This window comes from Sus scrofa, chromosome 8, assembly GCF_000003025.6.
Source record: "Sus scrofa isolate TJ Tabasco breed Duroc chromosome 8, Sscrofa11.1, whole genome shotgun sequence".
In the NCBI taxonomy this organism is placed as follows: domain Eukaryota; kingdom Metazoa; phylum Chordata; class Mammalia; order Artiodactyla; family Suidae; genus Sus; species Sus scrofa.
In genome coordinates, this window is record NC_010450.4 from 82,781,760 (window position 1) to 82,807,201 (window position 25,442).

Genomic DNA, 25,442 nt, shown 5'->3' on the forward strand with positions numbered 1-25,442 from the left:
GGCAGGTGCCCATTCTGCATTTATTCCACCAACCGCCCCGCCGCCATGGAGTGCCACCTCAAGACCCACTACAAGATGGAGTACAAGTGCCGGATCTGCCAGACGGTGAAGGCCAACCAGTTGGAGCTGGAGACGCACACCCGCGAGCATCGCCTCGGCAACCACTACAAGTGCGAGCAGTGCGGCTACCTGTCCAAGACCGCCAACAAGCTCATCGAGCACGTGCGCGTGCACACCGGGGAGCGGCCCTTCCACTGTGACCAGTGCAGCTACAGCTGCAAACGCAAGGACAATCTCAACCTGCACAAGAAGCTGAAGCACGCCCCGCGCCAGACCTTCAGCTGCGAAGAGTGCCTGTTCAAGACCACTCACCCTTTCGTCTTCAGCCGCCACGTCAAGAAGCACCAGAGCGCGGACGGCCCGGAGGAGGACAGGAAGGGCCCGTGTCTCGCCCCCCAGGATGCCGCCGGCCCCGGGGCCCCGCTTCTCGTCGTCGGGAGCTCCCGGCACCTCCTGTCTCCCCTGTCGGTCATGTCCGCCTCCCAGGCTCTGCAGACCGTGGCCCTGTCGGCCGCCCATAGCGGCGGCTCCGAGCCCAATCTGGCACTCAAGGCCTTGCCCTTGAACGGCTCCCCTTTGCGCTTCGACAAGTACCGGAACTCGGATTTTGCCCATCTCATTCCCTTGACGATGTTATACCCCAAGAACCAGTTGGATCTCACATTCCACCCTCCCCGACCTCAGACTGCGCCGCCCAGCATCCCCTCGCCCAAACACTCCTTCCTCGCCTATCTCGGGCTAAGAGAGAGAGCAGAGACTGTCTGAGGGCAGCTGGGCTCTGTACCAAAAACCAAGAGACAGAGACAAAACCACAAAACCCACAAAACTTAAACACAAACCCAGCAGGTGTATGTTGCTGCAAAATCTACAGACCCGCGCCTGGGTCTGGACCACGTGTACTGTATATCTTTAGTAAGGACTAGAGAAAATTGGCTCTGTGTGTATACCTATTGCATTGACCTGAAAGCTGCTTTATCCAGTCTTCAGAGAGGTGACCCACTGCGTCCATGTACCTTCAGAGGCATGCCTCCCCAGCCACCCACTCCCACTCTCAGCCCTTCTCCGTACTTTCATCTGAAAGGAAAGTTGTCTCCTTAAACCCTACAGAGAGTGTCCTTAATAGCAATCAGCACTTGTCAGCGTCTCTACCGGTGCATTTTGTTTTCTGTTGGGTGAATGGGGCGCGCGTGGGCGTTCGTGGATTCAGAGACAGCCGTGTGTCGTGTGCCATGACATTTGCACATTCTTTGTACTGGCTTCTTTCACAGCGATGAACATCCTCTCTCCTCCCGGGTTGTTTATCCACTACAGTCGCTCCCTGAGCTCCTCCGTTCCCTTTCCCTCTCTAGTTTATGGCTACAGAGTGGGAGGGCCTAGTGCTCACTCGATGAAGGAATGGTAGATATGCCCAGTGCTGCCTGAGATTTCCCACCATCCTGGAGACCTGGTGCTGGGCTCTCTGGTTATGAAGACGCAAGCAATCCCGAGCCCACCCCTGGAAGGAATATCTCGCAGCACTGCAGCCACCATCACAAAACTTAAGTGTGTGTGCCCATATGTGTGCAATGGGTATGGTAACACGCATACACAGTGCATCCTTTTTTTAAGGGCAGATTATATATATATATGATGTATTAAGTCCGTGGTTACCATTTGTTTGCAGGAAAAGAAAAATTGTATGAGTGAAAAATTTTATGGTTGATAAATCCAGCCAAGGAGATTAAAAGGGGTTTGGATAAATTCTGGGTATAAATGCTCAGACTAAAAAAAAAAAAAAAAAAAAAAAAAAAAAAAAAAAAAATGAAGCGGCAGTTTTGCACAGTGCTTTGGTCTTGCACTAGTTTTTGTTTCTCATCTGCAAAAAAAAAAAAAGTAAACGTAAAGGAAGAAAAGAAAATGTCCCTTTTTTTATGGAACGAGTAGACTGTATGTTTGAAACTTTTGTCACAACCTCTTTAACATATACCAACCCAACAAAAAGGTGCTGTTTAGTCCTATGGTTCAGTTTATGCCCCCGAGATGTTTCCACTGTGTTTGCAGATCAGTCCTGGCTATATCGGTCTTCTCCATGTTATTAATAATTCTGTATTCCATTTTGTTAACGCCTGGTAGATAATAACCTGCTAGGAGGCTAACGTTATACTTATTTAAAGCTCTTATTTTGTGGTCATTAAAATGGCAACTTATGTGCAGCACTTTACTGCAGCGAGAAGCAGGTGTGGATTGGCTGTCTAGCCCTTTGCTGTTCTTAATAAGTAATGGGTGATTTTAAAAGAAGAAAAGGACAAGAATCTTTGGCTACATATGTTAATGGCTTGTATTTTTAAGACAACAGAATTTCCAGTATGAAACAGGCTGAAAGAGCAGGAAGAAATGTGCTTTGTATAATAATGGGAAGTTTGGAATATAAAAGTTTATATATTATTTATCTATTGAAGAACTGGTGTACAAGAGGAATGCTTTCTTACTGAGTTGCTGTTTTCCATCATATGTTATCCTGGGGTTGGGATTTTTTTTTTTTTTTTTTCATGTTTCACCAGGGGGAAAATAAGTGCATCCCTCATTTTCTTCCTCTAGTCAGTTTGCTCCACTGAAAGCACCCCTTGAAGTTGGTACAGTCCTAGAAGCCAGAGTCTGTACCTTCTGTCCACACCGTGGTCCTCCCCTGTCCCCTGCCTTCCTCCCCGAGACTAGCAGGTGTGCTACTCTTCCCTTCGCCAGTCATCCAGCCCTGGCAAACCTGTTTACACTAAGGAGATGTCCCTGGGGACAGGGAGGCTGAGCCAGCTGGGGCTGGAAGCTCCTGCACCCCTGGACGTTCTCCAGCAGACACTTCTGTTCTTGGCCACGTATGAAACATCAGTCAACGTCGCCCTATCAATGTCTCAGTAAACGACACTATAGACAGTTTTGGACAATACACTCCAAGAATACTGGGCTTCTGGGTGGGTTGGTTTTTTTAAAGTCATGTCTTTATCCCCATACAATGGAGAATGTGCCACTTGGCTAATCATATGCTTTCAAAATTACAAGTTCAGGGGTGACAGGAAGGAGGGGCCATAGTGATCCCAGAGAGGCTGGCAGAAAGGCGAATCACACGTGAGCACCAGCAGGTTAAAAATCTGAAGGGTGGGCCTGACAGTTAGGACTGAAGATTTTACAGCATGCCACTTGTGCAATACCAGGTCCTAGGGTAAAACTTTCAAGGTCAAGAGGGCTGTCAGGAGACGGTTACCACTCAAATGCTTGCCACTGAACTTGTAATTGAATGACTTAGTTATGCTTAATGTAATTGGGCAACTTTTTTAGCACTTTGGAAAGAGTCATCAATCTTTCTGGTAAATTATAAAAGTTTCTGAGTGAGAAAAGGTGTGTTTGGAGTTTGTTTGACTTTTTATATTATTATTATTGTTATTAATAAAGAAAAATCTACAGCATTTTTCAGATTCCGCCGAGGTCACATGTACCCCTGAATTTGGTTTGCAGTTTGATACTCAGGGAAGGATGTATTCCATAGATATCCTTTCCGTGTAAAACACTAACGTCTTTGAGATATTCACCTGCCAACTAACTTCAATTCTGTTTTCACTATGCATTCTTCAATGAAAGCTAGCTTATTTTTCCATATAGTAATGCAGTTAGAGTTCTCAGCACTTTCTTCTCTCCTTTTTTTTAACTCCTCATGTTATGTTCAGATGATCATACTGTCAAGGTTTGTGTACATTACTGAAAATTTGTATTGTATAAAGCTTTTTGCATTACAAGGCTGTACAGGGTCATTTTGACAGTAACTGGTATATTCCTTTGCATCTTATGTTGCATTGCCAATTTCTAGTGTATCCAGTTTGGAAGTATAATATACTCTAATTAAAAAAAAAAAAAAGGTTGGCTATACTCTTGTTTCTTTTTTTCTTTCTTGGGTGCCATCCTTGGCTACTGGCTGGTCTCAGAGTTTTGTTTGTCTTGCTTTGTTCTGATTTTCACTTTTCAGTGTGTTTTAGATAACATTAGGAAATGTCCTCTACTAGCTATAAGAATTGCAAAAAAAGCAAGTTTTGAACAGCCATGAGTATAACGCAAACTGTTATTCTGTAACTCTTGCATGGCCATTAAGATCCAGAGCACAGCCATCAATCAGTACAGCTGCAGGCCGACTCCTTCCTGAAAACACTTTAGTGAAGTTTAAAGGTTTTCACCAGCCTTACCTTCTCCCACTTAACCTCATTTTATTGTCTCCATAGCTTGGGGGTAGGGGTGGGGGGGCACAGATGAGTAATTCCATTTGTCTTAATGAGGTTTGGCAACGATAAGATTTTAATGAGGGGGGTATGTTTTACAAGCTTCCTAATAATCTATCCAAATGCAAGTAATAGTTCACCATTTGAAGGAAGGTACCAGAGAAAGAGGCCCAAAGAGAGTGAGAGAGAAAAAAATACACTCAGCTCAAACCATACTTGGAAAAAAAAAAATCTACTTTAAGGTTCTATCTGGTGGAGAACTTCCCCATGAATCCCTGATGGCTGCTGAAAAATACAAAGCAGCAGAAGAGAATATTTTGCCTGGTTCAGAACTTGCATGTTGGTAAGTATAAGGTTCTTTGCTTGTTGCAAGAAATTACGGACCTCTCCACTCTAACATTTAAAAAGATGAGATGCACTTTTTATAAAACAAGATCATGTGGGAGAAGCCACTTTGAAAACAGCCAGTCACGATTCAGACACTATCCTCCCCTTCACTTTTTTCGTCCAATAACTATCTTTAGGTGATTGAATCCAGTTCTCCCACTTGATTCAAATACCTATTTTGTTTAGGGGTGGCTAGTATTTATTGAAAATATTAAAATAAGTCAGATTTATTTGCCTTTTGCTAGCACTACAGACAGGGGTGGCATCTCCCATTCAAGTACTAACCACACCCAACCCTGACCCTGCTTAGCTTCTGGGATCAGATGAGATCAGGCGCCTCCAGCGTGGTATGGCTGTAGGCAGGTGTGGCATCTCATTTTGTAAATATTTTTTCCCCTTAGATCCCACGCCTACCTCACATTTTCTCTTTAATTGAGAAATGCCAGAAATCAAAAGAAAATCATCATCGCCTGGGTTTTTCCCCTTTACTGGGCTTTGAGTGGGGTTGAGGAGTGGCTGGGATGGGAGCCATCGGGGGTGGAACAGACCTCATCTGCCTTCCTCACTTACCCAGGGATCCTGCATGCTGACCGCAGCATCTCCAAGCCACTCACGTGGCCCCCATTTGAACTTAATCTAAGATCATCCTTACATTTCCTACTGTCGTGTTAAATAAACATACTGTCCACTAAGACTCAAGGCCATGTTTTCTATAATGTGTCTACAGCTGATTGGCCCCTTTGGGGGGACACGAGAAACTTTTCCCACCCCGCACCCACCCCGACCATTAAATTGAGCCATAGTGCCAGCCACAGGGGAACAAGCAGAAACACCAAGACTTAACGAGCCCTGCTACCTCCTCACCCACAGTCGGAAGCATCGCATTGGAACCCTTGCCTGCCAGGGGTCCCGTGGGGCTCGTGAAGGACCTGAAGGGGACAGCATGTCTCCTTAGTTGCCGAAACACAGAATGGAGACACCTTGGTGCTTTCCATCCTTGGGGAGGAGCTTAGACAAAAGGGGAGAGGGGGACGGAAGGGGACAGCAGCAGCAGAGAGATTCCATCCGTTTGAAGGGAGACATATGGGGTCAGGAGGCTCATACAAAATAAAGTTTCAGCAACCTTTTGTTCAGAAAATGTAAAACTGGAATCTTTGCCGACAATGCCTTAGAACCTGTGAACAGAATCCCAGGATCAAAGAACACTCTTGGGATTCAGACTCCATTCCAAGGTGGGCTCTATCCACCAGGGATATTCAAGAGGCTACAGCCCACACGCTTACCCACAGGACTCTCTTACCACAAGAAGAAGCCCGCACAAAATGTGGTTTATTTTGCCAGTGACCACAATTCACTAGGAAAAGCCAATGCCCCTAGTGCGGGCCGTGGGGTAAAGGAAGTGTGGTGACTGGGGACCAAGGGCCCGTTCTTCCCCGGTCCAAGGTCTGCATGGTCTCAGGTTATCAGCCAGGACTGCTTCTTTATAAGACAGCAGTTCTCCCATTCATAATTCCCCACAGAAGGGGAAAATGTAAATCCTGCTCATGTTCGTAGGAACCACAATGGAGACAATGAAAATCAACTGCTGTACCCCCTTGGAAATCTTTTTTGATGGAGTTAAGGTAAGCATTAGTTAATTCATTCTTAGCTTTCAGTTGAATGCTAAAACTAGAGCAGAGACTCTATCTCAATTCACATTTCAAAATGATTTTCCCCTCCATCATTCCCAACAGGTGGCTTTTGACCCTATTTAGTGAGAACATCTGGATTACAGATAACGTTTTCCAAACACAAAAACTTGGAGTTAGATCACCTGAGTTTGTCCTTTTTTTTTCTTTTTTGTATTTTCTAGGGCCACACCCACAGCATATGGAGGTTCCCAGGCTTAGGGGTCTAATTGGTGCTGTAGCTGCTGGCCTTCACCAGAGAATCCAAGACACGTCTGCAACCTACACCACAGCTCATGGCAACACCAGATCCTTAACCCACTGAATGAGGCCAGGGATCCAAGACACGTCTGCAACGTGGGATCCAAGACAGCAACGTGGGATCCAAGACACGTCTGCAACCTACACCACAGCTCATGGCAACACCAGATCCTTAACCCATGGAGTGAGGCCAGGGATTGAACCCCCAACCTCATGATTCCTAATCGGATTCGTTAACCACTGAGCCACGAAGGGAACTCCGGGTTAGATCACCTGAGTTTTGGAAGTCTGACTTGGAAGCATCTTACGAAAAGAAAGATCGAACTAGATGGTCTTTAAGACTCCTTTTCCACCTGAACAGAGAGCATATAAATACAATGATTCCATGACTCTTTTTAAACGAGCAAAAGTCAGCCTTTTGAAGCAAAAATGGCCAGAGCAGAATCTAAGGCATTATAGCAAAAAAAGGTGCCTTAACATTTTCAAGTGACAACAGACATAAGGGAGAAAACAATGGCTAACAATATTTTTTGCCCACTTCAGAGTTTGGGAGTCTAAAATGTGTCTCTTCTGATGAAACACTGAGTAGGCTTCATGCTTGCGTTGCCTGCAGTCATTGTGAGAGAGGCTTAAATATATTTTACCCAACTGTGGGTGCTTAAGCTGGGAGATGAATTAGAGCATAGCCAGGAGGGGATGGAAAGGTTTGGCTCTGCCCATCTTCATCTCTCTAGCTCTGCCCCTCCTTTTCCCACCACCTGACTGCTTCCAGCCTCTTCCCAATGACTACTAAGTACTCTGCCGACCACATTGCAAATGTTTTCTTGAGAAGAGCAAATTATTTCTTTTAACAAGTAATGAAAGACTACACCAAACATCCTCATCCTGCCACTTGTTTAGAAAGATGCTTAGCCCCCAAACTCTAAGCACATTATGAAAGTTCTCAAGCACTTCTATTGGATGAAAAAGCTCCCTGTGTTTTTACAGAGACCCAGGGAACTAACTGATCTGTCCTCATCATCAGACAAACAAAGCTGAAAGAGTAAACACTGGGTTAGGACCAGGGAAATTTGTCCAGCCTTTCTCCAGCCTGAATTCCAGAATGATGTCTCTCCAATTGCAAAGATTTCCAGATAGGAGATGCCATCACTTGGCTTCTGTGTTCTTTATTTTCAGTTTAACTGCGATTCTTAATTAGTAACCCATAGGCTTTTCAGTGCGTATTATAAAGGACCCCAGCAAGTCCCCATTCCCTTAATATCCCACTTCAAATCAAATATCTGTTAGAATATTCTCCATGCAATAGGTTTGATCATCACTTGTAGCCTGCACCCCCCCATTTATCTATTTTCTGGATTCCCCTAAAAAGCTGAACCGTGAGAGTTATTTGGGGAAGAAATTCCAGAAACAAAAGTGGAAAACGAGAAAGAGGGGAGAGTCAATCCCAGGAGCGTCAGATGAGATGCCTCTGGGAAGCCTGATGAGGAGCTGTGTACATGCATTTTAGAAGTGACAGTGGGATCTGCAGCATCTCTGTAGCACCAGGATGCAGGGTCAACCCCCAGCCCAGCACAGTAGGTTAAAGGATCCGGCATTGCTGCAGCTGCACCATAAGTCACAACTGTGGCTCCGACCTGATCCCTGGCCTGGCAACTTCATGTGCTGCAAGGCAGCCAAAAAATGAAAAAAAAAAAAAAAATGAATTGACAGCCAAGGGAGAGAAGAAAGAAGGGGCTAGAGTCACCACTGAGAGTGTTAACGCCCTTGCACTACCAGCTTTGGCCACGATTTGGAGAGGCTGATTAGGTTCCCCCAGCCACAGAGGTGGCAAAGAAGCCGATGGTGCAGAAGGCAGGAGTTGCTTGGGAAACTAAGGGGAGGAAGCTAAGGGGAGGTGCCATCGATCACACCTGATCACAGCTGGTTGCTATAGCAAAGGCTGGAGTATGAAGGTGAGCTTGTCATACACGGAACAAGAGATATCCAACAAAATAATCGTATTTGGCATGAATGCTGCTATCACTTTAACCTCTACCCAATGTTGGCTACACACCCGACCTATTAGGTTAGCTGGACGCTCTTCTCCTCTCTCCTACTGGGAGCTGGGCAGAGCCAAGACAGTCTTGGGTCCTGATGCTAAGGACGGAAAAAGGTGGCCTATGAGAAGCAGGTAAACAAGGCTCGTTCATCTGTATGGCAGTCTCTTTAGAATCCTTTCTTTGGGGTTTGCTCTCTGCTCTAAGGGGACTGAGCCCATCTAGGGCTTGATTAAGGGGAATTGTGTTGATGGGGACATGGCTGCCTCCTGCCTCAGAGAGTCTCCTGGACCTGGGGAAGCCACATAAGAGCCCAGATGAGGGCAGGGGCGAAGAGCCACCCCCCAGGCTCTGTGGACAGCCTCCAGCCCACCCAAAAGGCATCCAGGTGACTCTCAAAGGCCCCAACCTACTGTGAATGGGGGGTCCAAAAAAAGGGTTGGCAGCCAGAACTCATCTAGGAATAAAAAGTGACATTTGCCCGGGATTTTCTTTGTGCTTATACTTCCCACAGGAACCTGGGCTGAACAGAGAAGTATCTATCCTCATGGAAAACAGTGGATTGAAAACTGAAACGTTCAGGATATTTCACCTCTTTCTTTTCATCTCTAACCCACAACTGGCAGTCTTTTTACGTATGGAAGATTGGGCTAAGCAGGGACTGATGGATAGTTACATAGAGTATATATATAAAGAAAGCATAGAGTACACACACAATATAGATATAAACAAAATAGCTACCTACACATTTGTGTGAGAGCATCTATAAGGGAGACCGTGAATTTTATTATTTTGGGATTCACAATATTAAAAGATCATATTTTTCATGTTTCCTTTGTGTTGCTGAAAATAAATACAGGTTGATGAAAGGATAACATATGAAAAGAATAATTAGGGGTCAAAGAAATCTCATTAATCAGAATATCCCCTTGCCCATCTTTTCTACAATTAAATAATGGGCATATCAGTGGGTCAGCACCACACTATCAGTCAAGGCCCCATCTCTTTATGGCATCAGACAATAGATAGAGCAGCAATCATTCAATATACAGGTGTCTGGGTCATGCAAAGAGGCCATGTATCCTTTTAAGTGGGCAGGATAATAATTTCCTACTGATGAAGGACTTTACAATTTGGTGCGTCTGCTGTGAGGAAGGCTGAATTGTGTACATGCATGATTTTATCACACAGGATCTTGTCTTTATCTTTTATTTTCTTTAAGGGCCACTCCCATGGCATAGGGAGATTCCCAGGCTAGGTCTAATCGGAGCTACAGCTGCCAGCCTACACCACAGCCACAGCAACGCCAGATCTGAGCCAAGTCTGTGACCTACACCACAGCTCATAGCGACACCGGATCCTTAACCCACTGGCCGAGGCCAGGGATCAATCCTGCAACCTCATGATTCCTAGTCAGATTCGTTTCTGCTGTGCCACCACGGGAACTCCAGGATCCTGTCTTTAAACATGAGCCCCTCACCATACCCATAATCCACTGCCTCCCTCGTTATTATCCTCGGCACCTGTTCTCCACAACCCAGAGTTCCCGTCCTAGTTGGCCATGTTCAAGGCTAGTCCGAGCCTATCCAGCCAACCCCCAGACTCCTCTTCCACTCTAACCTTCACCAATTTCTCTCTTTTTCATTCATTATTGAAGGAGCAACCAATATGTGGAAAGTCATGTGCTGGCAACTGGCAAGAAATGGAGACAAAAAAGACATTTCCTAGCTTTAAGGAGTTTACAAACTAATAGAAGAAACACATCTTTGAGCAAATGCATTATAATATCAGGCAAAAATACACGTAAATCTCTGTGGCAATACTGAATAAAGAGTGACTACTTCCAGCTTGGGTGACAGGAGGCTTTATGGGGGATGGAGCATGCTGACTACAGTCCAAAGAATGAGCCGGATTCTCAGAGGCAGGAAAAGTGGGGGTGGGGGGGCATTCCAGATTGAGAGAACAGCTTGAGGAAAAGCAAGAAGGTGAGAAACTGTATGGCAGGTTCTGTTGTGCTAGAAGATGATAATGAAACCAAATGAAGCCAGCTTGCATGGGGCTTCAAGTCCCTTGTTAAGAGCCTGAACGTCCAGAGGGCTCTCTTGCTAATAAAAGCTAAGACAAAAAGCGAGGAGGACACTGGCAGGATTTGACCTATGTTTTAGATAGAGGGTTCTAGCAGCACTACAAGAGGAGGAAAGACAAAAAAGGCAGAGGGAAAAAAAAAAAAAAAAGGCAGAGACATCCTGAATGGAAGCCACTATCTTCTCCCTCAAGGCTGCCTTTTAACCATGTGTCCTTTAGACCAATAAGGACACAACCACGCTCCCACTTACCTGAGCTGCAACACTTGGGGTCAACCATGCCCCCTCCTGTCTCTCCTCTTCCTTTCTCCTCCTCCCTTCCTTGGGACAGCTAATCCTTCAAAGACCTGTTCATTTTATCTGCCAAACACTTTATGAACCTCTCCTGTCTTTCCCTTCTTAACATCTCGGTGCAGATCCTCGGTGCCCTTGCCAAGTGTCTCGTGATACTTCCTCTCCGAACAGGACATTTTTAGGCAGGAAAGGCTGTGGAACTTTTAGTGCCAGGGCTCAGAAGAAAGGTCGTGATCAGACACGTAGACACCAAGGTTGGGGGCGGGGGAGGGTAATAACACCAGGGCAGCAAGAGCAACAGCAGCAAAGGCAGGCACCAAAGACAGAACCTTGGGAGATGCCAACTTGACAGGAGGCAGAGGAGGCAACCCCGGAGACTGAGGAGCAGCCATGAGAGAAGCCATGGACGAGCCCGGCCCTTTATGTGAAATGGCACAGAAGGATGAGGAGGCCGAGGTCAAATCACACAGACTTTACCAGTTTTCTGGTCCTTGGTGATCTTTCAGGAGGCAGTTTTAGTGACAGGTTTGGGGTGGAAAGCAAACTCCAACAGGTTAAAGAAGGAATTGATGTGGAGAAGCTGGTGACATGGAGAAAAGTCTTTTTTTTTTTTTTTTTTGGTCTTTTTTAGGGCCACACCTGCGGCATACGGAGGTTCCCAGGCTAGGGGTCTAATAGGAGCTGTAGCCGATGGCCTACACCAAAGCCACAGCAACACCAGAGCCTCGTCTGCGACCTACACCACAGCTCACGGCAACGCCGGATCCTTAACCCACTGAGCAAGGCCAGGGATTGAACCTGCGTCCTCATGGATACTAGTCAGATTCATTAACCACTGAGCCACGATGGGAACTCCGAGAAAAGTCTTCTCTCATATAAAGTTTGGTAGCTAAAGAAAAAAGCCATGCATGCCTTGCACTTGCCCAAAGATGTGGAATCGTCCTTTCCCTCTCGGGGAGATCTAACTTTTCCTTCCTCTACTTCACATTCCTTCAAAGCAGAGAAGAATAAGCTGCCGACCCCATAATCCCAGCCATGCTCCAAACCAACTTTCCACACCATTTTTGGTACAATTCATCCTTTGATGAGCATGCGGTCTGTCTTCACACCATCCCAGCTCTTGCTGTCTTCCTGGACCAGTTTCTGTCAGCCCAAGTCAGCCGCAGGAGACGGATGCTTGGGTAAAATTTAGTAGCACTTCTCCTAGATACAAGAGTAGAGATTTGCAAACAAAAATGGCCAAGGGATGGAAAGCCACCCCCACTCCCCTCTGCTGTGGCCAGAATGATAAAATAAGGTGTGAGGAAAAGATGAAGGCTTAGGAGGGAGTGTGATGGTCTCTTAAAAAAAAAAAAAATCCACATGATGGATGTGGCCAGAGAGGACAGAGGCAGTCACCAAATTCCTAAAATTTAACCTTGGGGATAAATCTTGAAGGTTGAAAGAGATGGTTTATGTTGGAGCCCTGGTCTCATGCTACCCCAACTGATGCTTTCAGATGCGCTGCAAACTGCACCTTTGTGGAGAGCGGTGGATCAGAACCCTCCTGGGCTCCATGCCACTTGGGCGGGAGCAAAAGAGCCGCACCTCAGTGATCTTGCCTATATGTGTTGCCGCTTTGCCAACAGGAAGAAAAATAACCCTCATCAGACACGACAGAAAGAAAGGTACAGGGTTTTATGAGCTAGAAATGAAATAATCTGTCTCTTATTAAATATCATGAGAAAATTAGTAATTGATGCCAGAAACACACATATAAACAATATCATATGGAAAGCGTTTATTCTGAAGGAGACCATCTGGCGGGGCCGCACAGACCACACTTTGACAAGCAGGGTGTATGTGTCCGTGGAAGCAGTAAATCCAGAGGAAGTGAAAATAGAAGGGTTTTAAGGGGAGTGCTTTGCAGTGATGGCATCTACTAGGTCCTTGTCACAGGTCTCTCTAGAGGTGAGCCTACTCTGACAAATTCTGTTACATGAAAACCTACATTTTCAAAACAAGGGGTGGTGATTCTTTCAGAATCCCTCCCTTTAAAATTGGGTTCTCTCCTTGGGTATCAAATTCCAGAAGAGTATATACCTGCAAATAAAAGAGCATTCATTGTTTAACAAAAAGTCTGGATGGAAGATGAAGGGAAATGTAGGGAATCTTAAGAGTTAGAAGACACCATCAATTATAGATTCACCCAAAATTGAAAACACAGCATCCTGAAGCAAATGCACAGTTCTTTTTTGGTAAAATGCCATTTAAAAAAACCTCACACTGTCACTTTTTTTTTTTTTTTTTTCAGAAAGGCAGGGGGAGATCTATAATTTGGAAACCATCCCCTCTCTTGAGACAGATGGAGCACTCCAGAAAAGACGAAACGCGGAGGGCAATGTGAAGGAAGAAGTGCCAGACTCCTTTAAGGATCCAGGTGAACCATCTTCACCTGGCTGCCCAACATTTTCCGAAGACTCTGGGCTTCATTCCACTCGCATCTTCTGACTTCACTTGCTCCAAGATGCTCTCATTGGTTGAATAGAAGTGCTGTGTCGGAGCCTTTTCCAAATCTCTCTCCTCTGCGTCACATATCAACTCCAATGGGTGGTCGCAGAGAATCTCTGAAGAACAATTCCTCAGTCTAGGACCTCAGAGGTCAGCTGAGTGGACCCCGAGAGGTTTCCAGTACTGAGAGGTCATTTCCACATTGGTCCTAAGCCAAGATCATCAGGTATCCATCTGCCTAAGTTCCATCACTACGTGTGGAGTCATCTGAAAAGGGCTACATTACACATCAGAGTGGTACTAATAGGATCTGGGCCTTCCTCCTTACTTAGGCATGGCTCATATGCTAATGAGAATATCAGCATCTACCATCAAGGATCAGGGGCCTTGGGGCTGCATGGTACCTGGGGCTACTCAAGCCCCAATTACTATTTAGTTAGGAGAGTAATTCAGATTATAAAGGCTGCATATGCTTACCGTCTCTTCATGTCAAATATTTTAATGTGTATATTAGAAGTCAAACATCGCTCATGCAATCCAAGTCTCCTAGGAGAATGTTAACATCTATACTCCTCATATATTTAAGTGCTAATTGACTGTCTTCTATACTTTTCAAAAGGTAAGACGTGCATATGATAAATACAAACCGACCTAATGATTATGTTTTGGGAAGAAAATTTTTTTTAAATTTTTTACTAGAGTTGATTTACAATGTTCTGTCAATTTCTGCTGTACAGCATAGCAACCCAGTTGTACAAATATATACATTCTTTTTCTCACACTATCCTCCATCATGTTCCATCTCAAGTGACTGGATATAGGTCCCTGTGCTCTACAGCAGGATCTCATGGCTTATCCACTCCAAATGCAATAGTTTGCATCTACTAACCCAAGACTCCCAGTCCATCCCACTCCCTCCCCTTCCCCCCTGGCAAACACAAGTCTGTTCTCTGTGTCCATGAGTTTGCTTCTGTTCTGCAGAAGAAGAATTTAATTTTGTTTGCATCTACAGCTTTTGTTTGCTCAAAGATGCCCTTTGGGGTTGAGCCTTTCCCAAATCTCTCTCCTCTATGCCACATGTCAACTCCAATGGGTGGGGCTGAATCTGTGGAATGGGTGGAGAATCTGTGGAATGAATTCCTCAGTCTAGAATAGTAAGCTTCTGAGGCATGGGGGGTGGGGTTGGCAGAGCTTCCTACACCAGACCTTAAGCCAAGGGTCCTGACCTGCTCTAAACTTGGTCACTGTGCTGCCATCTCTGTCCAAATTTATGATCTATTCAAGACAGCTCACTTGGTGACACATTAGATTACAGAAATGAGTGAACAGTTTGCCTGTGCTTCTTAGAAGCCATTAGTCATTAAAAAGAATCTTCAGCTAGGTAGATGAAGGATGAGTAAGAGAGAGAGAATGAGGGTTTCAGAGAAATGGCAGGACTTTGGAGCATCTAATTTCACTTCCTCATTATATAAAAGAAGAAAACTGTGGCCTGTGCAGAGTGGGGAAAGGTCAGAGAGAAGAGAGAGACAGAATGAAATAAAGATATTGGCTTGATAATTTAAAAAATAATGATTGTTTCTATAACTCATATTAACCCAAGGCAGTCTTGTGGTTCAGTTTTAGAGCCAAATCACAGAAAAAAGAGTCCCACAGAAGAAAATGTAATTAACAGCAACTCAAGCCTTAGCCTCTTCATTAAACACAAAAGAAAGGAGTATGTTCTTGATGTACATCCAAAGATCTTAAAGATCTTAAGATGTTTCCTCACTTCACAGGCAAGGAATTCCTCCAGACCGTACGTACTCTTCTCCCTCTCTCTAGAACCCCTTAAAGCTCCCTGCCACACACACCCAGAGCTCAGGCCACACCTTTTCTCTCCTCCTCAGAACTTTATTCATTAAGTTTTACAGCCACCCCCACAGCATATGGAAGTTCCTGGGCAGGGATTGAGTCTGAGCTGCAGCTGCAACCTACACCACAGCTGTGGCAACACGATACGGTAACCCACAGCACCCAGCCAGGGATTGGACCTATACCACAGTGACCCAAGCCGCTGCAGTTGGATTCTTAACCCACTGTGCCATAGTGGGAAATCCAGAACTTTATTAGATTGATCAGTTTAACCTTTCTGTTTTTCTCCTCACCACCTCACATCCAAAAACTAAAGACTTCACAAGAATTCCCGTTCTGGCTCAGTGATAACGAACCTGACTAATATTCATGAAGATATGGGTTCGATCCCTGGCCCCACTCAGTGGGTTAAGGATCCAGCATTGCTGTGGCTATGATGTAGGATGGCAGCTGTAGCTCCGATTCGACCCCTAGCCTGGGAACGTCCATATGCCAAGGGTGTGGCCCTAAAAAGACAAAAAAAAAAAAAAAAAAAAAAAAAAAAAGAAGGACCATGTTGGAGCAAATGACAGTTCCAATAAAACCTAGAAATGCCCTCCCTGAGGGTATTCTTGCTATGAAATCTGTTGCCTTGTCACCATGATGATGGTGATAGTGGGTCTGAGGAGGGGCAATGAATGACAAATTTAGCAGACTGATTGTTCCTCTGACTATGCCAACCAGGTTGGACTAGATTATGAATTGGTAGGATTGGTAGGGAAGGAATAGAAGTAAGAGCTCTCCAATTTCAGACCAGCTGATGCACTTAACAGGGACTCATTAGACATCTAGACTATGAGGACAGTGGACAAGAGGCTTGTCACCGCCAGGATGTAGCCAGAGGGACCCACTCTGTGCAAGAGGCCTGCTAATGAAGGCCTTAAGTTCCACAAGGGCTTCTGCTGAGAGGTCCACGGTACCAGTGCCTCTGATGACACCATAGATTTAGGGCTTGGAGTCTTGAACTTTTTACGCCATCGAGGTGTGTGCCAGAAAAAAGGGCAGCTGCCAAAAAGTGAACATCTTCCTGTCTCTAAAAATAAAATGCTGGCAACACTTCAGGCCCCTGTGCCAAGACCTGGCCCTTCCCAGAATAAACAATAGGTGGCCAAGCGGATCAGAGGCAAGCCCTGAGTTTGAAGCAGGCCTAGGTCCAGCCTGGAATGCCCAGGTCAGGGCATGTGCAGCTGCAAAGTGAGAAGCCAGAGGTAGCCTCCCTTCTCCACAGCTGACAGGAAGGCAGCTCCAGGATCCCCCACCCCCCAGCTGGGGGCCAGGTGTGCCTGACTCGGGTTACACCAGAGACCTTGACCCAGCAGCTGAGGTCACAGAGCTTCTACCAACCCCTCCCCTAGAGGCCCGCAGGGTCTCTGAGGGCTTTCGAGGTCCTGTCCAAAGAAAGTTCCTTGGGAAGGAAAGTCTGGTAAGGATCCACCTGCATTTGTCACTTGGGGCTGGGGTCGTCATGTCCCGTCAAGAGCCCTCACCTGTGAGATGCAAGCCCAGCGAACCACCCCAGTGTCGGGGAACCATAGCAACGGTCACCCACCCCGCTCATCAGGTGCTTCTACTGCACTGGTCCCATTCCCTGCGCCTTGTTATTAGCCTCAAATCTTCGCTAGACCATAAGCTTGGCTTCTGGCTGGTTTGGGGAGTTGAAAGAGCTGAGAGGGGGTTGGGGAGGAGAAAGACTAAATATAGCAAATATCTGCAGGCATAATCACTCCATAAACATGCTTCCAGAGAACAGTGTGTAGGGCCGACCTAGATGACGGATGTCCGTCACTGGAGTGTCACATCATAAATAAAACTGAATGAGCCCATTCTCCTGCAGGGACCAGAGTGACACCCATTCACACTATAAATATTTATGCAGTCATGGTCCTTATAAGACTATTTTTCTAGGTAAGTGTCCTTTAATGAAAAACTTAAGCCAAGCTTTTCCTGCATTATCGAAGAGGTGGTGTATTTTTTTGACAGGTATTCCACGGAAAGGAAAAGGGGGAAAAAGAAAGAAGAAAAGGACAAAATGAGGCTCCCTTCCGTGAGGCTGTGGCACAGAGATCTCATTTCTGCCAGCCAAGGTTCATTCTCATTAAGGCCAGCCTTCAATGGCATGGTGGGAAGCAGAAGCAGCTCCATGGGGCTCGTTCAGCCCAGGCCTGTGTCACGAAGGGAGCACAAGCAGATCCTTGTCATCCAAGTTCAGACCCTCACCCTCCCGCTCTGCTGGCAGAGACCTTCTCCTTAGCCCTCAGTGTGCTCAGCTTTCTCAGCCTACCTCTTAGTAACAGAAAAATGTACATCTCACTCCATTACTATGCTCATTGGAAAAGAATCCTTGGAATGTGAGGATGTGTGCCTGGGTGTCTCTTGGTGTTTATGTCAAGTTCACCACTCCGGCTCTTATCTGCTTCTCCCGACTGCATCAGCCAGGGCACTCCAGAAGGCCCTCCAGAATCTGACTGCTTTTCCCTCGCTCCTCATCACACACGGCCCCAGCAGCAGCCCCCCACCCCCCCACCTGGGGCTCCCAGCAACAATGCCACACATCCCCCTCCTCTGAGGCACTGTGGCAATCCTGTCACCTGGAGGCCCCAAGCCTTTGTCTCCAAAACAGTACGTGCTCATTTTCATGTTACTATGCAGTTTACTCATCTCTTCAATGTACCAAAATCCTAGCTCAAGGCCATCAAGCCAGTCTCTTTCCCAGGGATGGCCTTCTGCCCAGGCTCCCTTTCCCTCCAAACCTCAGGATGGCCCCTGCTATGTCAGCCTGGACTGGCCTCGTTGAGAAAAGCTGATGATCCTTTGGCTCTAGCCTTGGGAAGTCTTGGTTCCATGCAGTGAGTCACAGGCTGCCTAGACTGTGCCTATCTGGGGAGGCTGGGGCTGCCATGTATGGTCCTTGCTCTGTGCCACCTACCTCTCCGTGTAAGTCCGAACGCTTTGCCAGGACAGCCTGAGTCATAAAACTCAGCACATTCCTTAGGCGTTGGATAGTCTTTCCTTGTTATTACTTTGCTTTTGTTTTAAGCAGCACCTGGTTTCATTTTAAAAATCCAAATAAAATCTCATGGTTGGGGCTCGAGTGGGGTGGGGGATAGGAAGGAAAGAAAAAAAGAAAGGCGTGAAGCCTAGGTTAGGGAAAGGAACAAAGGGCTGTAACTCCTCAAATAGGCAAGACAGAGACAGAGCAGGACAGAAAGCAGTCTGTAAAGTACAAAATCGGGGGACGGGGGGTGGGGGGGATTGCTACAATTGAACTGAATTTGATGGGTCTTTTTTCTCTGCGTGATAAAGCACTTGATATCTAGCCAAGTCTTCTCCTCAAATTAGGTGCCGTTCTGAGTTAGTCCTTTACTCATTAGCCACGTGACCTTCCCTAAACTACACTTTCTGAATCTCTTCAATAAACGACAGACTTACTGTTGATGAATTCTAAGGAACTTTCCAGTTTTAACATTATGATATATGAACCTATCTGTTCCCTTTTTTTCTTAGACCGAAAACCCCAACCCACATGTAAGGGATTCTTTTTCCACAGCGAATATTTGTTTTTTGTCTTGGGTCGGGGGTAGGAATGGGAGACAGCAAGGGAGAAGATGTAGACCCATCCACATAAATGTTGCTGATCAAAATAATTCTGTGGCCAGGTTATTTTGTAAAGTCCTCTGTACAGCTGCTCACATGGAGTTTTAGAATTAAGAGTATTCTAACAAGCTCTGCTTTGCATACAGGAAAAAAAAAAAACACACGCAAATACTGAAAGAATGAATAACACAGAGGACTGTATGTTCTCGGAGTAGTAAAGCATATAATTACAGCATGAGGCCAGGATCATTCGGTACTGACATATTCAGCAGAGGCCTTTACCTCCCTCTGCCCGAGATCCATGAGGCTGGCCAGGGCAAAAATCCTGGAGGTTCCTGAGTGGTTCCAAGGCAGCACTTTCAATGCATGGTTTGGCGAGTTTAATGGAAACCATACGTGGGGATCCTGGGAATCAGACCAGATGGCTTCCAGGGAATGTATTTAGTCTAACCTGGGCTAAAGAAGAGAAATAACCTCTAGGAGGTTTGGGAGGGCGGGGGAGGTACGAGTGGTGGTGCGACTTTTAATTACTTTTTCTATTTAATACAAATCATATCGAGAAGGACAGTTTGCCAAATGGGAGTAAATGGCACTGGGGGCAGAGAGCAGGGCGAGGGATGCGGAGGAAGACAGCTACTTCCGCAACCACTCGTGGTCCTGCCTCCCTGGGTGGGACAGCAGCTGCTGGGGGCCCCTTGCGTCCCGGACCACGGCGGGGCCTTCCCGCGCCCGAGAGGGTCTCTGCGCCCTCCCTCCAGCGCCCTCGGCACGGGTGGCGGGTGGCCCTTGGTGGGAATTGTTGGGGGTTGGGGGGAGAGGCAGTCTTGGCGGGGGTGGGGGAGAATGCAGTGGGAGGAGGGTCGTAGACCCGGAAGAGGAGCAGGCGACGGACCACGACTGCAGGGGGAGGAGGATCGTGGGGAGAGAAGACCTGGGGAGAGGGAGAAGGCGAGGAGAGGGGAGGAGCAGGGAGAGGAAGACATCGGCGGGGAGGGGCGGGGCCGTGGGCGGGGCTTATGGCGCGGGGGCCCTCCTGAGAGAGGCCGGGCGAGAAAGGCCGCGACTCGCCCCGCCCCCAGGGGCCCGCCCCCGCCGCGACGCAGGTCACCCCCACCAGCCCCTCGGCCCGAGCCAATTTGCTTCCCGGCGGCGCCTTGCGCCGAGGAAAACCTGGCAGTGCTAGGCTGCGGCTCTGCCGGCGACTGCTCTGAATACAAAAGAGCCTTTCTCACGCCCCTGCGCCCTTCCCTGCCCGGGACTCCCAGATGGAAGGGCTCGTTGGACGCCAGAGCCGACAGCTGTCGGAGCCACAGACACCATTTCTGTCGTTCTTACAGAGAGGTGTGGTTCCAAGTAGTTATTTTTAAAGGAAAATTTAATAATAATTCTAACAACTTTGTCCTCTCATCCAGTTTAAAAGAAAAAAAAAAAAGAGAGAGAGAGAGAGATGAAGTCGTTTGAAGTCCAAGGAAGTGCTCAAGAAAGGCAACCTTCTCAGGTCTGGGCATTCCCAGGCCCTCTCCTACCTCAAAGGCGGTAATTAAGCAGGCTCTGGGCCTCCAGCTCTGTGGCTTCGTTTTCCGACTCAGCCAAATGTCGAGAACGGCCCTCCCAGACTATAAACGGAGTATTGATCCGCTTGTGAGTCTTCAGATGAGCTAGCCTTGCTTGTAGAATCACACGGTTCCTGAAACTGGAGAAAAATGGCCTGGTTGTCAGCGATCGCCCATCCACTAAGGTTACTTTTTGCACAGAATTGGGAATTAAATTGCCAGGACATCGATAACAAACAAGAACTGGGATTGTTCCTGCCTTTTCCTCCATCTCCCTTAACTTCCTATTTCATATATTCTGTCGCTGTCAGGAAGGCCAGATCAATAAGCAGAAGAGGGGGAAAAAAAAAGGGCAAGCACTCTAGGAATCAATAATAACCAAAGGATTCAGTGCTTCTCTACTGGCCTTTAATCAGCCTTTAACAGTGAGATTCTTTCCCCGTCTTCCCTACCATCCCTTTAGTCCAGACAGTCTTGGATGTGGATTTCTCTGCTTTCCAGTTAATGTTACAGTTATGAACTTCTGGAAGATAGGATCCAGAAATATAAATATTTAGAAGACAGCTGGACACCAAGCAAATCCTTTTTAAAGTGAGAATATTGTCAATGATGGATGAAATTTTCATTCAATCCGTACTTACTGCTGATGCAGGAATCTGTACATTTTACTTCTCAATGCTTGTTCCCCTCCCCCCCAAATATAGTGCCTCTTAAAAACATTAAGATTTTGCCTTGTCCTATGAATTGAAAGTTATGATTTATTTTCCAGTCAGAATTCTAGGCCCAGAGTTTCCCAAGCAAGTACCCCATATTAATTGTGTGGGGTGTGCCTGTGTTGGGGGGGGGGTATTGTACTTTGAGCCTGTTGTTGCACCATAAAAACATGAGCAGGATGTAATGTCATTAATTTGTCGGGAATTGTTGACTTAAAAGAGGCTACTGTGAGTATAGAAAATTCACATTGGGGAGGGAGTCGGGGAAGCACCTCAAAGAGACAGGCAACTGTTCCCCGGAACAGCTGCGGACATTGGCAATGGAATTGCTTGGCACCAGTACAACTCTGTACAGCAAGAGGGATTTATTTATTTAACAATAGTTAATGATTCTCCCAGGCAACTCCCAGGAGGCCAGGGAGCAGTAAATATACTTTCAGGAAATCAACTACCCTTCCTAGAAGCATGCACCAAGTCTGCAGTGAAGGGAGGGCCCTTGGCTTCAGAAAAACGTTCAACAGACTGCCCAGCTTCAAATGCCCCCAGATAACTCCCTGCACAGCCTGCCACAGGCTTCCCATGCTAGGAAAATTACCAGGTCCTAAAGCAGAAAAGTGAAGAAAAACGCACCATTTCTAGAAGGCCACCATTGAATAGATTAGTTACCTGGGAACTAATCTATTTTCTGGGAGGTAGGCTGTCCAACTCTGTCCCATTAGCTAAATTTATCAGATTAACTAGTTGGTGCCCATAGACTAGCATTTTACAAAGTCATATGTAGATATACTGGTGGTTCTTCTGATAATGTCAGGTGGTAATTGAATAACATTTTTATTTTAATGGTCAGATTTTTTTTTTCTAATGCACATAACTAGCATACCAAACCCATGATATTGTAAATATAATTACTTATGGTGAGGCCAAATTCTTAAAGTCAATTTAAAGAGAAATCTTAATAAAGGAAAGTACTATGACAGCAAAAATCACTGTAACTTTTATATTAAATGAGGTAGAGTCAGTAGGGTGCTTGTAGAAACCAATTTTTATTCTTTCTTTCTCTAAGAGTCTCTGCCAGAACTCTCAAGATATAAAAAGAATCCTGTTTTAACATCCTGTTAAAGATTACTGGGTGTTGAGAAAGTCTGATGAAGCAAGACAAAGCCCCTGCTCTGGAGGGCCATGTCAGCAGATGCTGGGTGGCAGAATGAGCGTGAAGAAGGTGAGTCCAGGACACTGGGCACCCGGGTGGGTCCCCAGAAGGGAAGGACAATCTGTGAACTTATCACCTTTTTCACAGGAGGTGGAATCCAGCAAACCCCTGATGTTACTGATGAGAATTTGGACAGTATAAGAGAAATTCCAGTCCCCATAAGCCCTTTAGAGGCTTGTTTCCAAAATAACTGGGGAGGAGTTCACGTCATGGCTCAGTGGTTAACAAACCCGACTAGTATCCATGAAGATGTGGGTTTGATCCCTGGCCTCACTCAGTGGGCTAAGGATCTGGCGTTGCCGTGAGCTGTGGTACAGGTCACAGATGCAGCTCGGATCCCGAGTTGCTGTGGCTGTGGTGTCAGCTGGTGGCTACAGTGCCGATTTGACCCCTAGCCTGGGAATTTCCATATTCTGTGGGTGCGGCCCTAAAAGAAAGACAAAAAATAAATAAATAAAAATAAAACAAACAAAATAACTGGGGAGATCTTAACAAGAAATGCTCACACGGCTTTTGCGAAGACTGCTTATCAAGATAGTCTGTTTCTATAGTGGTCTTTATTTGACAGGTGATTGTCAATTCCTGATTACTTTCCCACCAGCTCTAAACACACACACATGCCCCCACCCTCATGGCCACATTGTGTAAAACTACTGACACTCCCAAGGATCTTCTGTTGGGTGACTAGTGAAAAGATTCTTACATGCCTGAGGAAGTCTCTCCTTCGTCGACTGTACTTCTTCAGGTCCATGGATGTTAGCTTTTTAATTCTCCCATCTAGCATGAAGAGACAGACGGCCTATGTAAAAGTGCTCGTGGTGGGGTATAGCATGAATAAATGAACAGTACTGCCATTCCTAAACCATTTTCTCTTTTTTGACTTTTTAGGGTTGAACCTGCCGCATGTGGAGGTTCCCAGACTGGTCGAAACGGAGATGTAGCCACCAGCCTTCACCACAGCCACAGCAACAAGAGATCCTTAACCCACTGAGCGAGGCCAGGGATTGACCCTATATCTTCATGACACTAGTCAGATTCATTTCTACCGAGCCACGCCGGGAACTCCCCTAAACCATTTTTTAATCACTGGTTCCATACACACTACCCTCAACCTCAACTTCTGCCACCACCGCAACCCTCACATGTGTTCGCTCTTTTTGAGAGCTGCTGGCAAATGTCTTTATGGGAATTCTCCCTCCTTTTATTTCTGCATCCTCCTGTCCTTACTATGAGGAGAGGTGGGTATAATGAAGTAACAAGGTGCATAATGGGAGGAAGGAGGCAGAAATGCAAAAGGTCCTAAGTGGCCTCAGATTCTGGAAGGGACGAAAATATCAGATGAAGATCATAATGAAAATAAAGGCAAAACATGCAAATAAAGTGGCAGTTTCAGATAGGACTTACATGGTCTTTCGTAATTTGGAGGTGCTGGAGAAAAATCTCCAGAAAGAATTTGGTGTGCCTGTGAAAAAGAGAGATAAAAATAAATACCAGCCACTTTCACAATAAGAGAAATTTAATAAAACTCCTTTTCCACCATTGTCCTCCCATTCAAAAGGCATTTTGATACTACTGTCAAAAGCTACTCTAGGAGTTCCCTGGTGGCTCAGCAGGTTAAGGACCCAGCATGGTCTCACTGCTGTGGCACAGGTTTGATTCCTGACCTGGGAACATCAGCATGCCACAGGGTTGGCCAAAAGAGAAGAGAAGGAAGGAAGGAAGAAAGGGAAGGGAGGGAGGGAGAAAGGGAGAAAGGGAGGAAGGAAGAAAGAAAGAGAAAGGGAGGGAAGGAGGAAGGAAGCAAGCCACTGTAGTAACAGATATCAACAGTAAAATGGAATGACAATGGGGAAAACACTTAGAAAACTGGACAGGCAAAAGAATACTCTCCTGATATGCAAATAGCCTATAGAGACCAAAACCAAAAAGCTAAATACCCTGATAAAAAAATGCACAAGGGAAGTGAATACAATCAATTCTTACTGTTCACGGATTCCATATTTGAGAATTTGCCTACTTTATCACATTTCTTTGTAACCCCAAAGTCAATACCCGTGGCACTTTTGAGCTCATTCAAGGACATGGCCAGAGTGGCAAACCATTTGAGTCCTCTGATGTGCACGTTTTGGGTGGAGGTCCCACGAGCACACCCTGCCTACTTGTTTCAGCTATCATACAAGTGTCCTTTTTGCAGCCTATTTAGTACCACATGTTCTGCACTTTCATGTTTGTTTGGTAATGATTTCAATGTTTAAAATAGGCTCCAGCTGCAGCGCTGATGTTCCTAAGTGCAGGAAGGCTGTGATGTGCCTTATAGAGAAAATATGTTAGGTAAGCTTCGTTTAGGCACAAGTTACAGTGCTGTTGGCTATAAGTTCAACATTAATGAATCAACGATATATATATATATATATATATATATATGTATGTATGTATGTATGTATATGTATATATGTGTGTATATATATATTAAATAAGGTGTCATTAAACAGAAACACAATGCAAACTTACATATGGGTCAGTTGGCAAAAATGGTGTGACCAGAGGCACACAGGAACCTGACCCTACATTTCTCTTAGAAATGATAGTTCAGTGTTCACAGATTCAGTGTTGGTGGAGACTTTAGAATACATAACTACCTTGACTAGTGAGAACTGATTATAATTCATGAAATGGCTATGAATAACTAATAAACAGGTGATGCTCTACCTCACTGTTAGAGAAATGAAAATTTAAAAGGAAACAAATACCTTCATCTATTAACTTGGAAAATATTAAAAAACTTTTAAAGCCAGTGTTAGAGAAAACATAGTACTCTTGGGGACTGCTGGTTCGTGAGGCGGATTTTCTGGAAGGCAATTTGGCCATACATCAAAATTTAAAATAAGCATACCTTCTGACACAAGAATTCCACTTATGGGAAGGTATCCTGAAGTGATGATCATACAGTTATAAAAATTTACAT

General features: G+C 45.8%; 2 protein-coding genes across 14 annotated transcripts in view; one reads left to right on the forward strand and one right to left on the reverse strand.

The window, feature by feature from the left end:
• ZNF827 (zinc finger protein 827) overlaps positions 1-1,932 on the forward strand; it is a 187,132-nt gene extending 185,200 nt beyond the window's left edge. For 4 of the 6 annotated variants that reach the window (XM_021101536.1, XM_021101535.1, XM_021101540.1 and 1 more), the window contains one exon: positions 6-1,932. In XM_021101536.1, coding sequence (XP_020957195.1) covers positions 6-825 — 820 coding nt within the window. In that variant the 3' untranslated portion in view covers positions 826-1,932. The remainder of the gene's footprint in view (positions 1-5) is intronic. The other 2 variants (XM_021101538.1, XM_021101541.1) reach the window with 2 other exon arrangements.
• The window catches only part of LOC100523624 (methylmalonic aciduria type A protein, mitochondrial), a 99,756-nt gene that overhangs the window by 16,686 nt on the left and 57,628 nt on the right, over positions 1-25,442 (reverse strand). For 5 of the 8 annotated variants that reach the window (XR_002346750.1, XM_021101544.1, XM_021101546.1 and 2 more), the window contains 3 exons: positions 23,882-23,939; positions 23,185-23,254; positions 20,528-20,694 (listed from right to left, as the gene is read on the reverse strand). Coding sequence is in view for 6 of the 8 variants with exons in the window: in XM_021101544.1 (XP_020957203.1) it covers positions 20,529-20,694; positions 23,185-23,254; positions 23,882-23,939 (294 nt within the window). In the remaining 2 variants the exon portion in view is untranslated. Of the gene's footprint in view, positions 1-10,008; positions 13,634-20,527; positions 20,695-23,180; positions 23,255-23,881; positions 23,940-25,442 lie in introns of those variants that run through there. The other 3 variants (XM_021101545.1, XM_021101549.1, XR_002346751.1) reach the window with 3 other exon arrangements.